The sequence below is a fragment of the Oncorhynchus kisutch genome, linkage group LG19, assembly GCF_002021735.2.
Source record: "Oncorhynchus kisutch isolate 150728-3 linkage group LG19, Okis_V2, whole genome shotgun sequence".
Classification (NCBI taxonomy): Eukaryota; Metazoa; Chordata; class Actinopteri; order Salmoniformes; family Salmonidae; genus Oncorhynchus; species Oncorhynchus kisutch.
Genome location: NC_034192.2, coordinates 5,442,543 through 5,457,106, shown reverse-complemented (window position 1 = coordinate 5,457,106; position 14,564 = coordinate 5,442,543). Strand labels below are relative to the sequence as shown.

Here is a 14,564-nt window from a genome sequence, read left to right as displayed (position 1 = left end):
TATTTTAGCTGTTCTTGCCATAATATGGACTTGGTCTTTTACCAAATAGGCTATCTTCTGTATACCAACCCTACCTTGTTACAAGAGACTAGAGGTCGACTGATTACAGTTTTTCAACTCTGATACCGATTATTGGAGGACCAAAAAAGCCGATACCGATTATTTATTTATTTATTACAACAATACTGAATGAACACGTATTTTAACTTAATATAATACATCAATAAAATCAATTTAGCCTCAAGTAAATAATGAAACATTTAAATGATGCAAAAACAAAGTGCTGGGAGAAGAAAGTAAAAGTGCAATATGTGCCATGTAAGAAAGCTAACGTTTCAGTTCCTTGCTCAGAACATGAGAACATGTGAAAGCTGGTGGTTCCTTTTAACACGAGTCTTCAATATTCCCAGGTAAGAAGTTTTAGGTTGTAGTTATTATAGGAATTATAGGACTATTTCCCTCTATACCATTTGTATTTCATTAACCTTTGACTCTTGGATGTTTTATAGGCACTTTAGTATTGCCAGTGTAACAGTATAGTTTCCATCCCTCTCCTCGCTCCTCCCTGGGCTCGAACCAGGAACACATTGACAACAGCCACAATCGAAGCAGCGTTACCCATGCAGAGCAAGGGGAACAACTACTAGAAGGCTCAGAGCAAGTGATGTTTGAAACGCTATTAGTGCGCGCTAACTAGCTAGCCATTTCACTTCGGTTACACCAGCCTCATCTCGGGAGTTGATAGGCTTGAAGTCATAAACAGCTGAAGAGCTGCTGGAAAAACGCACGAAAGTGCTGTTTGAATGAATGTTTACGCGCCTGCTTCTGCCTACCACCGCTCAGTCAGATACTTAGATACTTGTATGCTTGTATGCTCAGTCAGATAATATGCAACGCAGGACACGCTAGATAATATCTAGTAATATCATCAACCATGTGTAGTTAACGAGTGATTATGATTGATTGTTTTTTATAAGATAAGTTTAATGCTAGCTAGCAACTTACCTTGGTTTACTGCATTCAAGTAACAGGCAGTCAGTCTCCTTGTGGAGTGCAACGAGAGAGAGGCAGGTCGTTATTGCGTTTGTACGGTTGCAGGATTGTATCCCCCGAGCTGACAAGGTGAAAATCTGTTGTTCTGCCCCTGAACAAGGCAGTTAACCCACCGTTCCTAGGCCGTCATTGAAAATAAGAATGTGTTCTTAACTGACTTGCCTAGTTAAATAAAGGTATAAAAAAAAAAACGCCTTTTTAAAATCTTTTTTTTTAAATCGGCAAATCGGTGCCCAAAAATACCGATTACCGATTGTTATGAAAACCTAATTAATCGGTAGACCTCTACAAGAGACTGTAGAGACAGCATCCAAGATGGACGTTCGTATACACTGTTTCGTGGGGCTTGCCATCTTTCTAGATCCAGTTTTACTGGGATTACTACGCATGCGCACTAGCACTCAATGCAAACAAGGAGCAGTGAAGATGTCATCACGTTTTCCAAAAACATAAGAGAGCAGTTGTTTAGGTACTGTATCTCTACCTGACAGATAATAACAAAACGATCAGTATAACTGACTGATAGTTGTTATTCAGCAGTCTTAAAAGTATGCCTTATCTATTTTTAAGAACTATTGAAATAGTGATTTTGGCAGACAGCAGGCAGTTTGTTGTTTACTTGTCTCATGATTATACTGTATGTTCCATGTATTGGGCCTGATTACTCTATTTAAACTGAGCTTTAGTATTTCATTTTCTTCTGTTTGTTTTTTTTTTTAAATGTTTTTTTTCTTTATTGTAATTGTTGTTTGATCATTTTGTTGTCCTTTAATGTGGAAGAAAACTGAAATTCCAATAAAAACATTATTACAAAATGTGGTTGATGGCACCCCCTGGTGGATACAGTGTGTTATTGCTGCTCGCGTAAAGTAAGTCATTGGTGATACCTTTAACTACCCTCTACAATTATGATATTGACAAACATAGAGGGCTATGTCAGCAATGTTAGTGTCTGTCAAAACTACTTCCTGAATTTGGTTTATAACCAACAAGAGTACATGTTTTAAGAAATGACAACGTCTAATCATTCCTATTCATGTGGTACCAAGTAAAAATTCTAGTTTATTGTCACCCACATAGAATGGAAACACCCAGCTCAGCTGGGGAGAGCCCAACAACCATGTTCCTTCAGGCCTACATCCACCACCTCAGGTCAGTTTGTTTCACCTGCAATAATAATGATGTGATTTAGATCCATGTCAACCATGGATTAGTTTCTCCTGGCCCATAGATTTTTTTAAATGGTTATTTAATCTTTATTTAACTAGGCAAATCAGTTAAGAACGGATTCTTATTTACAATGACAGCCTAGGAACAGTGGGCTAACTGCTCTTTCAGGGGCAGAACAACAGATCTTTACCTTGTCAGCTCAGGGATTCAATCTAGCAAACTTTCGGTTACTGACCCAATGCTCTAACCACTAGCCTACCTGCTGATAGATTACTTGCAGGTTAGTGTTTTTCGTCATGAATCTTGTTCTGGAGGCAGCTCTGCAGAGTTGTTACTAGCTGGAACAGCCACAAAGACATCAAATCTGATTTTAAACCTAACATTAACCACACTGCCATCCCTAATGGCTAACCTTAGATGAAGACCAAAAAAGTAATTTTTGTTTTCATAAGTGTTTTCAATATAGGCAATTTTGACTTTGAAACTGGCCTATCTAAGGGGAAATTGCTCAGTTCTGCCTCCAGGACAAGACTCATGGCAATAAATGTCAACCTACTTCAGGGTTCGGAACTGTCTAACATCAACTTAACTAGGCTGGTGGCGCTCCCTGGGGGATGCAGTGTGTTATGGACACTTACAAGAAGCAAGTCATTGGCTATACCTACCCCTCTACAATTCTGATATCTATGAACATAGAGGGCTATGGGTGTTTTTTTGGGTGGTCTGGTAGACACAATTAAATGTTCAAATATTACAGTAACATCTGTGTTTTTATGCGTGCCATCATGTGTTTAATTGTATAGTTGATGGAAACTGGGGCGAGTGAGAGATGGACCAGTCCTAGAGAAGTAAGCCAGCAGAGGGGCTGAGCATAGCCCTGAGTCCCTTCTTAAAATGAAGATGCTCTTCCTCAAGGTTGGATTGCTGTTAAACACTTTGTGACAAATACTGCTATCTCACTATGCTGTGGTTGAGGACGAATACACAGGACTAAAGCTTAAAGTTTAAAGAAGGGAAGGTCACGTCGATAATACAATGCTTTGTACTCAAATGCATGGAACGGTATAGAGGCCATTGCAACTCATACCATGCTAAACTATGGACTCTATGGAATATCCAGTGGTGTAAAGTACTTAAGTAAAAATAGTTTTAAGTACTACTTAAGTAGTTTTTTGGGGTATCTATACTTTATTTATATTTTAAATATTTTCTTTAGGAATGTAGTGAAGTAAAAGTAATGTACTTTTTACTCCCATACATTTCCCCTGATTTTTCCCTGTACTCGTTACATTTTGAATGCTCAGCAGGACAGGAAAATGGTCCAATTCACACACTTATCAAGAGAACATCCCTGTTCATCCCTACTAACTCTGATCTGGCGGACTCACTAAACACAAGTATTACAAGTAAAAGTATAAATAATTTCAAATGTCTTAAATGTATTAAGCATTTATTAAGTATTTTATTTTTTATTGACGGATAGCCAGGGGCACGCTCCAACACTCAGACATAACTCAGACATAACTCAGACATAATTTACAAAGGAATATTCTAAGTTTAAAACCAAATACTTTTAGACTTTTGCTCAAGTAGTATTTTACTTGGTGACGTTCACTTTTACTTGAGTCATTTTCTATTAAGTTATCTTTACTTTTACTCAAGTATGACAATTGGGTACTTTTGCCACCACTGGGAATATCCCATCAAATGTGACATCTATTGTTTTAAACTTTCTTATCTGCTCCTCTTCTTTTTCTCTCCCAAATCAAATCCGAGTTGATTTGTCACATGCACAGGATACAGCCAGTGCAAACAGTGTAGTGAAATGCTTGCTGCTTGCAAGCTCCTTCTCAACAATGCAGTGATAGTAACTTACATAAAATAAATACACACAATAATATACACTGCAAGGTCAATATCAGTGGCAAACAATGTCATGGATACTGGTGACAGTTATTTAATCAGGGTTAAAGTGACCCAGTGATCAGATGGGGAACAAAGGCGCTGACATCCACCTTAGAGGATCAGACCTCAAGCCAGAGTTTCAACAGTTCACTGCTGTGGTCAGTACATATCTCTAATAAAACCGATGGAGTTGCTTATTAATAAAGAGTATTTCATCATTTACATTGACTGCTCTTGGCAGAGAGAATGCCCTGCTCCAATGGTGCTCTTCAAAGAACCAACTCGATTTCCGATTGAGTTGGTTCGGCAGCGTAGCCTAGTGGTTAGAGCGTTGGACTAGTAACCGGAAGGTTGCGAGTTCAAACCCCCGAGCTGACAAGGTACAAATCTGTCGTTCTGCCCCTGAACAGGCAGTTAACCCACTGTTCCCAGGCCGTCATTGAAAATAAGAATGTGTTCTTAACTGACTTGCCTGGTTAAATAAAAGTAAAAAAAAAAATAACTCCAAGCTTAGATAATACTTTGGGGATAAGCATGCAAAATACTTGTATTTTTTTTGTGTTTTTTTTTTGCACAATGATAGTGGGACTGAGCCTGGTCTGTGTCTGGTGTCAATATGGACATTCCTCCATAGCTACCTCAAACACATTGTCTTCTTCAGGACCTTGAGCAAAGCTAATGGGAAAAGTATCAGTTGGACAGCTTCCCAGGTTTAGAAAATGACCAGAGATAGTTATAGAAACAAATGGATTTAATTAGTATAGTCGATTCATTGCTTTCCCAGCATCCCAAAGGGAGAGGGTACAATGGTACTGTAGACCAGAAATTGTCATAAGCTTGTATTTTGAGTGTTTGTGAAACATAGTCAGGACAATGCGTATGTGGACTTCTTATTAGTATCTGATATCATTATGATCAAACCAAAAACATCTAGAGGACGGTTGTGGTGGTCTCTGTGTGTTTAATGACACACACACACACACACACACACACACACACACACACACACACACACACACACACACACACACACACACACACACACACACACACACACACACACACACACACACACACACACACACACACACACACACACACACACACACACACACACACACACACACACAGAGAGGGGCTGGAATCACTCTTCTCACTGCAAAGGAAGAATGTGTTCTGTTTTGCCTGATCTCCACTGTGAACCTGTGGACCAGACAGAAAACATTTAGATGACAACCTATCTGTTTTTGTAAGACTTCAGTAGGTAAATAGAATGAATCATAAATATTTCATCAGAGGCAGACTTCATCTGTTATATTTGATAGGGTAGAATTTTCCCTCACTAAGGCTCAAAGCAAATCACTGGGGGCTTAGCCCCAAAAGCAGCTCATGATTGGTAGCGAGGCCTGATTCTTTGATTCCTGACAACTGTTCTGCCATAAGATTATGTGCTTTCCTGGGTTTGAAATCACCCAGAGAGTGGAATTAGATCTCCACAGCAGCTCCTGTCATACACCGCGTTCTGATCCCTTCCCTCTCTCCTCATTTTTTCCACTGCTGTCTGTGCCTCATTCATCTCCCTTTCCTCTGTCCTGCACTTTGCTGAAGTAGCAGAGTGTGAGCTAACTAACAGAGGCAGAACAGAACAGCTGACGAGCACAAAGCTCTCTGCCGCCCGTATCAGACACGCTGGGTGAACAAAGCCCCTCTGCTCCACAGACAGACAATAGTAACAATAGCTGACCGGGCTGTTACAACATGTGCCATACTCGCATTATGGATGCACAGATCTGGTAGAATGGACTATTCAAATGAGTTGGATGCATGATTAATGAAAACGCAGTGTTAATTGGAGCAATTAGAAGAACATTGTGCTTTGGAAGTGTTCAAATTGCCTCTGTGTCCGCTGTCATTCCCCACGTACAGTAGGGCGGTTGGGAACGGTGTTACATAACATTGGGAGTTGCCATTCCCAACCTCATACTCTCCGCTCCCTCTCACTGAGGTGTCAAACAGGGAGTCATAAACATAGCCTTACTGCAGCAGACAAACCACATATTATTCAGACCAAAGCAAGTTCAGACAAGACAACACTACTTTTATGCAGCTAACCATATGAGCCTATTCTAGCCCTGTTTATACCTGGTTCAAACATGCAGCCTTTGTCCTGATCTTGTCCACATTCTGATTGTGCCCACATTTTTAGTGTACAGTAGATGATTAAAAGACGCATTGTGATCTGACTGTGATCTAATCTTATACGTGTAAATAGACTAAATCAGGTCAAGATCAGGTGGACGAAGGATACATGTTAACGGCAGACATAAACAGGGCTATCGATTCATGCACACCGCCTACGATGGAATGATACATCTACTGATGCAACATCTGTAGCTGACATCCTGTTGGCTAAACCACAGTAGAAGCCAATCAGCAGAGGGATGTGCTGACTCAGTGGTACAGAACATGGAACATGTTGGCTAACTGTCCCACTTAGTCACCCACCACATCACACTCACCAGATGGCACCCCGCAGATGGCATGAGCAGCCGTTGGAGGGCACAGGAGGGGTAACGGACCTACACATACTGGACAGAGAGAGAGACGAATGGATCCATAGAGTCAGAGTCCACATCACCAGAGGAGTACAGGCAGGGAACAAACACTAAACCTGACTGGGGCCTTTGGTTCAGTAGAGAATGATCTGGTTCTGATGTGGCTAGTCGACTTCTTTACATGTAATTTGGGGTAGTCTCTCCTTTCTCTCTCTCTTTCTTCCTTCCCTCACTCCCTCTCTCTGTGAGTGAAGAAGTCTCACTCAGGGCTCTGTTGTCCGTCTATGCCTCACTTCCTTCCTGCCTCTGGCCAATCTTCTTCCAGAGGGCCAGTCAGCCATGCTGTACATGCTACTGAGAGGCATATGCCTTCTCCTCAGCTCTTTTGGTATGTCAAACACACTCACAAGACTTGTAAGGCATATGGTGCAGTCTGTGTTGTGCGTCTGATTGTCCAGTCACTAACAGAAAGGAGACAATGACTCAGACCATAACATTAAGCATTATGATCCAAAATGGGTAAATAAGGGAAGGTTATGTAGTGTGAGGGATGATGCCGTTTGGTGAGAGTATCCCTTCAGAATGTGAATGTTTTCATAGAGTTAGTACAATATACACAGAGTGTACAAAACAATAAGAACACCTTCCTAAGACTGAGTTGCACAACCCAATAAGGGATCATAGCTTTAACTGGGTCAGTCTATGTCATGTTTTGTCCACTCGGTCCAAGTTTATATCCACAAAAACGCTCCAGTTGAAACTGAACAAGGGGAAATCTTTTCATTTTATAGGCCACCTCGTGACTTTTAACGGAATACATAACTGTGGGATGGATAAAAAACTGGGAACATTATGTTATGTTTTGAGAATAAATTTGGGCTACTGGATATGAAGATTTTACTGTTTGTCTGCTATCTGTATTTTTCTACAACTCCACCACAAATGTGCAGTCTAGGCTATGTGTAACATGGAGGAAAAAGTTATCTTGGCATTTATTTAAAATGACTGCTTTTACAGAAGGTCTTTAACCCACCAGAGATAAGATGTAACACTGTGAGATGTTCAGAAAGGGAGTTCACACACTTATCTTTCCCAGTGGAAATTCATTATTGGAATGCTAAGTGGGGTTTAGTTGAAAGAGGAGCACAGTTTGTGTTGGCATGGAGCGAGCTGCTGTGAGCGACAACAACTGCCCTCTCGTATTTCAGCTTCCCAAAAAGCAGACAGAAAAATGCTAAATATGCAGGAGTGTGACCTCAACCCTTAGATCAGCCACTATTTTTCGACAAAGGTGTCTAATTCCTTTCACCTAGGTACTTTTCTCCTTTATCTCCAATCAATCATGTCGGCACACGTACAATACTGTCTAATATATGTAGTTTACAAACAGTAGATTATTATATAGGCTATGTACAGGTGAGTTAAATTGCTAATGGATGACCTAGTTGTTGAGGAGTGTGTTTTGCTTCTTAAATTGCTAGTAGTATGTTCTTATTAAGTTGTATGTTTGAATGTTGCACATTTTATCAATTGTGTTCATCCAGGGCTCCCTTGGAAAAGAGGCCTTGGTCTCCATGCTAAAGGTTTTTAAAAAAATCCTTCAGCAGTAACCAACCCAGCGCAGCAGCACAGCTAAGCTATGAATGGTAATGACCACAGACTGAATAGCTAGGAATGTCAACCAGAGTTATTGCACTGGAGCTCTTCGTCCATCGCTACACCGCAACAGATGCAGCAGTATATTTCCTTAAACAGAGATCCATAAACATGAGGACAGAATAAAATGTACATACAGTGGGGCAAAAAAGTATTTAGTCAGCCACCAATTGTGCAAGTTCTCCCACTTAAAAATTCAGAAAATCACATTGTAGGATTTTTAATGCATTTATTTGCAAATTATGGTGGAAAATAAGTATTTGGTCACCTACAAACAAGCAATATTTCTGGCTCTCGCAGACCTGTAACTTCTTCTTTAAGAGGCTCCTCTGTCCTCCACTCGTTACCTGTATTAATGGCACCTGTTTGAACTTGTTGTCAGTATAAAAGACACCTGTCCACAACCTCAAACAGTCACACTCCAAACTCCACTATGGCCAAGACCAAAGAGCTGTCAAAGGACACCAGAAACAAAATTGTAGACCTGCACCAGGCTGGGAAGACTGAATCTGCAATAGGTAAGCAGCTTGGTTTGAAGAAATCAACTGTGGGAGCAATTATTAGGAAATGGAAGACATACAAGACCACTGATAATCTCCCTCGATCTGGGGCTCCACGCAAGATCTCACCCCGTGGGGTCAAAATGATCACAAAAACGGTGAGCAAAAATCCCAGAACCACACAGGGGGACCTAGTGAATGACCTGCAGAGAGCTGGGACCAAAGTAACAAAGCCTACCATCAGTAACACACTACGCCGCCAGGGACTCAAATCCTGCAGGGCCAGACGTGTCCCCCTGCTTAAGCCAGTACATGTCCAGGCCCGTCTGAAGTTTGCTAGAGAGCATTTGGATGATCCAGAAGAAGATTGGGAGAATGTCATATGGTCAGATGAAACCAAAATATAACTTTTTGGTAAAAACTCAACTCGTCGTGTTTGGAGGACAAAGAATGCTGAGTTGCATCCAAACCTACTGTGAAGAATGGGGGTGGAAACATCATGCTTTGGGGCTGTTTTTCTGCAAAGGGACCAGGACGACTGATCCGTGTAAAGGAAAGAATGAATGGGGCCATGTATCGTGAGATTTTGAGTCAAAACCTCCTTCCATCAGCAAGGGCATTGAAGATGAAACGTGGCTGGGTCTTTCAGCATGACAATGATCCCAAACACACCACCCGGGCAACAAAGGAGTGGCTTCTTAAGAAGCATTTCAAGGTCCTGGAGTGGCCTAGCCAGTCTCCAGATCTCAACCCCATAGAAAATCTTTGGAGGGAGTTGAAAGTCCGTGTTGCCCAGCAACAGCCCCAAAACATCACTGCTCTAGAGGAGATCTGCATGGAGGAATGGGCCAAAATACCAGCAACAGTGTGTGAAAACCTTGTGAAGACTTACAGAAAACGTTTGACCTCTGTCTTTGCCAACAAAGGGTATATAACAAAGTATTGAGATAAACTTTTGTTATTGACCAAATACTTATTTTCCACAATAATCTGCAAATAAATTCATTAAAAATCCTACAATGTGATTTTCTGGATTTCTTTTTCTAATTTTGTCTGTCATAGTTGAAGTGTACTTATGATGAAAATTACAGGCCTCTCTCATCTTTTTAAGTGGGAGAACTTGCACAATTGGTGGCTGACTAAATACTTTTTTTGCCCCACTGTAACTCCAGGAGATATGGCAGCTTCCAAAGCATGTTGCAAGAGAGCTGAAAATAAGCACCGACCGTATTCACATAATCACAGCTTGTTATGCGAATACAGTGGGTTCTTAGGTTCTGTTTGGTAATGATTGTAAAATATCTCAAACCTAACAACCTAATCAACCCAAAGAGAACCTACACTGTAAGCATCCACTGCCTTCACATAATTCATCCGGTGTGGTATGAATGGTAAAGATGCTATTGGCTGCATACTGGCTGTTCGGTCAAGGTCACTGTCTTGTTTGAACCCGGCTAGGATATCAAATCAAATTTTATTTGTCACATACACATGGTTAGCAGATGTTAGTGCGAGTGTAGCGAAATGCTTGTGCTTCTAGTTCCGACAATGCAGTAATAACCAACAAGTAATCTAGCTAACAATTCCAAAACTACTACCTTATAGACACAAGTGTAAGGGGATAAAGAATATGTACATAAAGATATATGAATGAGTGATGGTACAGAGCGGCATAGGCAGGAAACAGTAGATGGTATTGAGTGCAGTATATACATATGAGATGAGTGTGTAAACAAAGTGGCATAGTTAAAGTGGCTAGTGATACATGTATTACATAAGGATGCAGTAGATGATATAGAGTACAGTATATACGTATACATATGAGATTAATAATGTAGGGTATGTAAACATTATATTAGGTAGCATTGATATCTCTGAGTGAGTCTTCTCCCATTCATCCATATGGTTGTATTACAATCACTATGAATCAGCTTGGCACCCTCACTCAACCTGTGTCCATTTGGGTTATTTTCAACCAGCTCTTATGGGAAGTGTGGAAACAACTATGCACTTACATCATGACCCTCACACATAGCCATATAGTGTTGTTGTGGGTTGGTATGCCTGTTTTGTTATTGAGAGATGAATAATGTTCACCTCTGAAGCGCTCTGGGGCTGGGTGACTCATCCAACGCCTTAGGGAGGTTTTCTGTGGGATCTGCGTGGTAGCATCAACAACAAACTGTCCATAGCAGAGGAAGCTGGTGGGAGGAGCTATAGGAGGATGGGCTCTTTGTAATGGCTGGAATGGAATTAATGGAAAGGTATCAAACCACATGTTTGACTCTTTTCCATTAATTCCATCCAACCATTACAGTGAACCCATCCTCCTATAGCTCCTCCCACCAGCCTCCACTAATACAGCCTATAGGTTAAGAAGAATATAAACTATATAGTCTATGATTAGGCTGAGACATTTTTATTTTTGTTTATTTCCACCCTGTAGCCTAGATGCTGTAAAACAAAAAATAAACATTCAGTTGGAAAATAGGGATCAAAGAAAGGTGTTTAGACACAGCAAGTACAACCCAAACATTTTTAATAACAGAACAGGCTACAACCGTTTTATTTCGTATGCATTCGTGAGTCTTCGTATGGGTTCGGAGAAGCCCAGGAGAGGGGGCTAAGTCCGAGCCGCACTGATAACTAGGTTGCATGTGACTAATCGAGTTTGCCAGGGAAGTAGGCTACAATTCATTCCTACAGAATGTTCACCTGAGAGAGCGAAAGCACTGCAAAATAACAGGTGAGTCTTCTTAGAAACGCATGTCACTGTTGCAATTGTTCACTAAATGAGTAATGTTATTTCCAATAAGTTACTTTAACATTTTTTGCGGATAAAATAACTTTTAAGAATTATCGTGTCTATCTACTGTAGCACAAACTTTGCTATGAGTTATTTATAGTTCAAACCCCTGTTTGTTTATGGGAAGGCTAGTTTGTGAAAACAACTTGATACACGTCCAATGTGATGAACTTTACACACGGATAGTAATTTTGAAGTGAGGTCGTTTCATTGAAGTTTGGACCAAGTAACACTAACCGTGATTCTCCATTACCTTTTAGACCGAATCGTTTTGAGAAATGTCGTGTCATTAGAAGCGAAGGACGATTGCACGGTAACCTGACTTAAAAACGGAAATTCCAAATTCCCTGCTGAAGGAGCGTAGTTTACAAACGTAGTAAAGCCACTGGTGAAAACCCCACACATACAAAACGAACAAAAGGAACATGGCAACGGGTGGATTTAAACCAAATGCACAGACAGACTTTCTGGAGGAATGGAAGGCTAAACGGGAGAAAATGAGGGCAAAAATGCTCGGGGACATCGCTGCGGCCACCGGCGCGTGCACTGGTGGTATTGCCCCTGCGTCCCTGGGGAGCCACAGCAACAAAAGTGAGATGCGCAATGCTACCTCGAGCACCGAACTTAACAACAACGGCAACCCGGACCGCGGGACATCATACCCCATGGCTCGCTCATCATCCTCCTCAGCCTTGAAGAGACCTGACGATGACCCACACCCGACACCAGCCGTCAGAGGAGCGGATACACCGGGGAGTAACCTGAAGAAGACACCGCAGCCGGAGAAAGTGCCCTGCACCCCACAAGAGTCCAGCCCGACTGCATGTAATGACCATGGCAGTGACAAGGAGAGCCCCTCACCCAGTAAAGGCAAAGAGAAGAAAAACAGTGGTCCAAGCGCCAGGAAGGGGAAAGGACAGATAGAGAAGAGAAAGCTGAGGGAGAAGCGCAGATCAACAGGTGTTGTCAGCATGCCATCCACCGAGGTGAGTCCAAGCTGTCCAACTTTCATTTGTTTACAAATCATCGCCTTGTTAATTAGCATGACGCATGGTGTTGGATGAGACTGTTTACACTCTGTACTGGCAACCTGTAGGCCTATGCAACAACAACAAAAAAGTTATGAAAAGACGGCATAAAAGTTGGACTTATCTGTCTCTTAGGTTGCGTCATTATCATTATGAAACGAACATTTCAATGTACCATATGGGTTGGATATTTGTGGGGAAATAGTTTGAAACAGAGTAGCTTTAATGACCAATGAGAAGTTATCAAATGGGGTTCAAAAACATGAATTCTTCTGACCTTCAAAAGCCCACATAAACATGTCTGTTCCGGTGGAGTGTTTATGAAGACCTTCTGTCTAGCACAGACATGAAAAAAGTCTCCATGAGTATGCTGAAAATGTGCAGAGGGAGCAGTATCGTTGTTATTGCACTTAAATCATGTCAGTCTGGCCGCGGGGGCGTTGATGAAAGCTTGACCACTAAGAACTTCCACCATCAGGGGAATGATGTTTATACAGAGCCTTCAGAAAGTATTCACACCCCTTGACTTTTCCCACATTTTGTTGTGTTAAAGCCTGAATTTAAAATGGATTCAATTGAGATTTTGTGTCACTGGCCTACAAACATTTTAATGTTTTTATTAATGTTCACAAATTCATAAAAAATGAAAAGCTGAATTGTCTTGAATGTAAGAATTCAACCCTGTTGTTATGGCAAGCCTAAATAAGGAAAATAAATTGCTTAACAAGTCCTATATTAAGTTGCATGGACTCACTCTGTGTGCAATAATAGTGGTTAACATGATTTTCGAATGAGTACCTCATCTCTGTTCCCCACACTTACAATTACCTGTAAGGTCCCTCAATTCAGCTGTCAATTTCAAACACAGATTCAATCCAATTTCTCGCAATGAAGGGCACCTATTGGTAGATAGATTAAAAAAGCAGCCATTGAATATCCCTTTGAGCATGGTGAAGTTATTAATTACAGTTTTGATAGTGTATCAATACTAGAGGTCGACTGATTATGATTTTTCAACGCCGATACAGATTATTGGAGGACCAAAAAAGCTGATGCCAATTTGTGTGTGTGTCTATATATATATATATATATATATATGTATATATATATATATATATGTATATATATGTATATATATATGTGTGTGTGTGTAATACACATTTTGTAACTATGACAATTACAACAATACTGAATGAACACTTACAGTGGGGCAAAAAAGTATTTAGTCAGCCACCAATTGTGCAAGTTCTCCCACTTAAAAAGATGAGGCCTGTAATTTTCATCATAGGTACACTTCAACTATGACAGAAAAAATGAGAAAAAAATCCAGAAAATCACATTGTAGGATTTTTAATGAATTTCTTTGCAAATTATGGCATTGATGAACCTGGCTAGGATATCTTTGAGTGAGTCTTCTCCCATTCATCCATATGGTTGTATTACAATCACTATGAATCAGCCTGGCACCCTCACTCAACCTGTGTCCATTTGGGTTATTTTCAACCAGCTCTTATGGGAAGTGTGGAAACAACTATGCACTTACATCATGACCCTCACACATAGCCATATAGTAGTGTTGTGGGTTGGTATGCCTGTTTTGTTATTGAGAGGTGAATAATGTTCACCTCTGAAGCGCTCTGGGGCTTTTTTTATTTTGTTATTGACGAAAAAGTTATTTTCCACCATAATTTGCAAATAAATTCATAAAAAATCCTACAATGTGATTTTCTGGATTTTTCTTCTCTCATTTTCTCTGTCATAGTTAAAGTGTACCTATGATGAAAATTACAGGCCTCATCTTTTTAAGTGGGAGAACTTGCACAATTGGTGGCTGACTAAATACTTTTTTGCCCCACTGTATTTGAACTTGCATCAATAAAATCAATTTAGT

General features: G+C 40.6%; 1 protein-coding gene across 2 annotated transcripts in view; it reads left to right on the top strand.

The window, feature by feature from the left end:
* Window positions 1-11,428: 11,428 nt before the first annotated feature.
* The window catches only part of LOC109910296 (PRKC apoptosis WT1 regulator protein), a 74,706-nt gene continuing 71,570 nt past the window's right edge, over window positions 11,429-14,564 (top strand). Inside the window, exons 1-2 of one of the 2 annotated variants that reach the window (XM_020509442.2) lie at window positions 11,429-11,585; window positions 11,906-12,631. In XM_020509442.2, the coding sequence (XP_020365031.1) occupies window positions 12,071-12,631 (561 nt within the window). In that variant the 5' untranslated portion in view covers window positions 11,429-11,585; window positions 11,906-12,070. The remainder of the gene's footprint in view (window positions 11,586-11,905; window positions 12,632-14,564) is intronic. The other variant, XM_020509443.2, reaches the window with a different exon arrangement.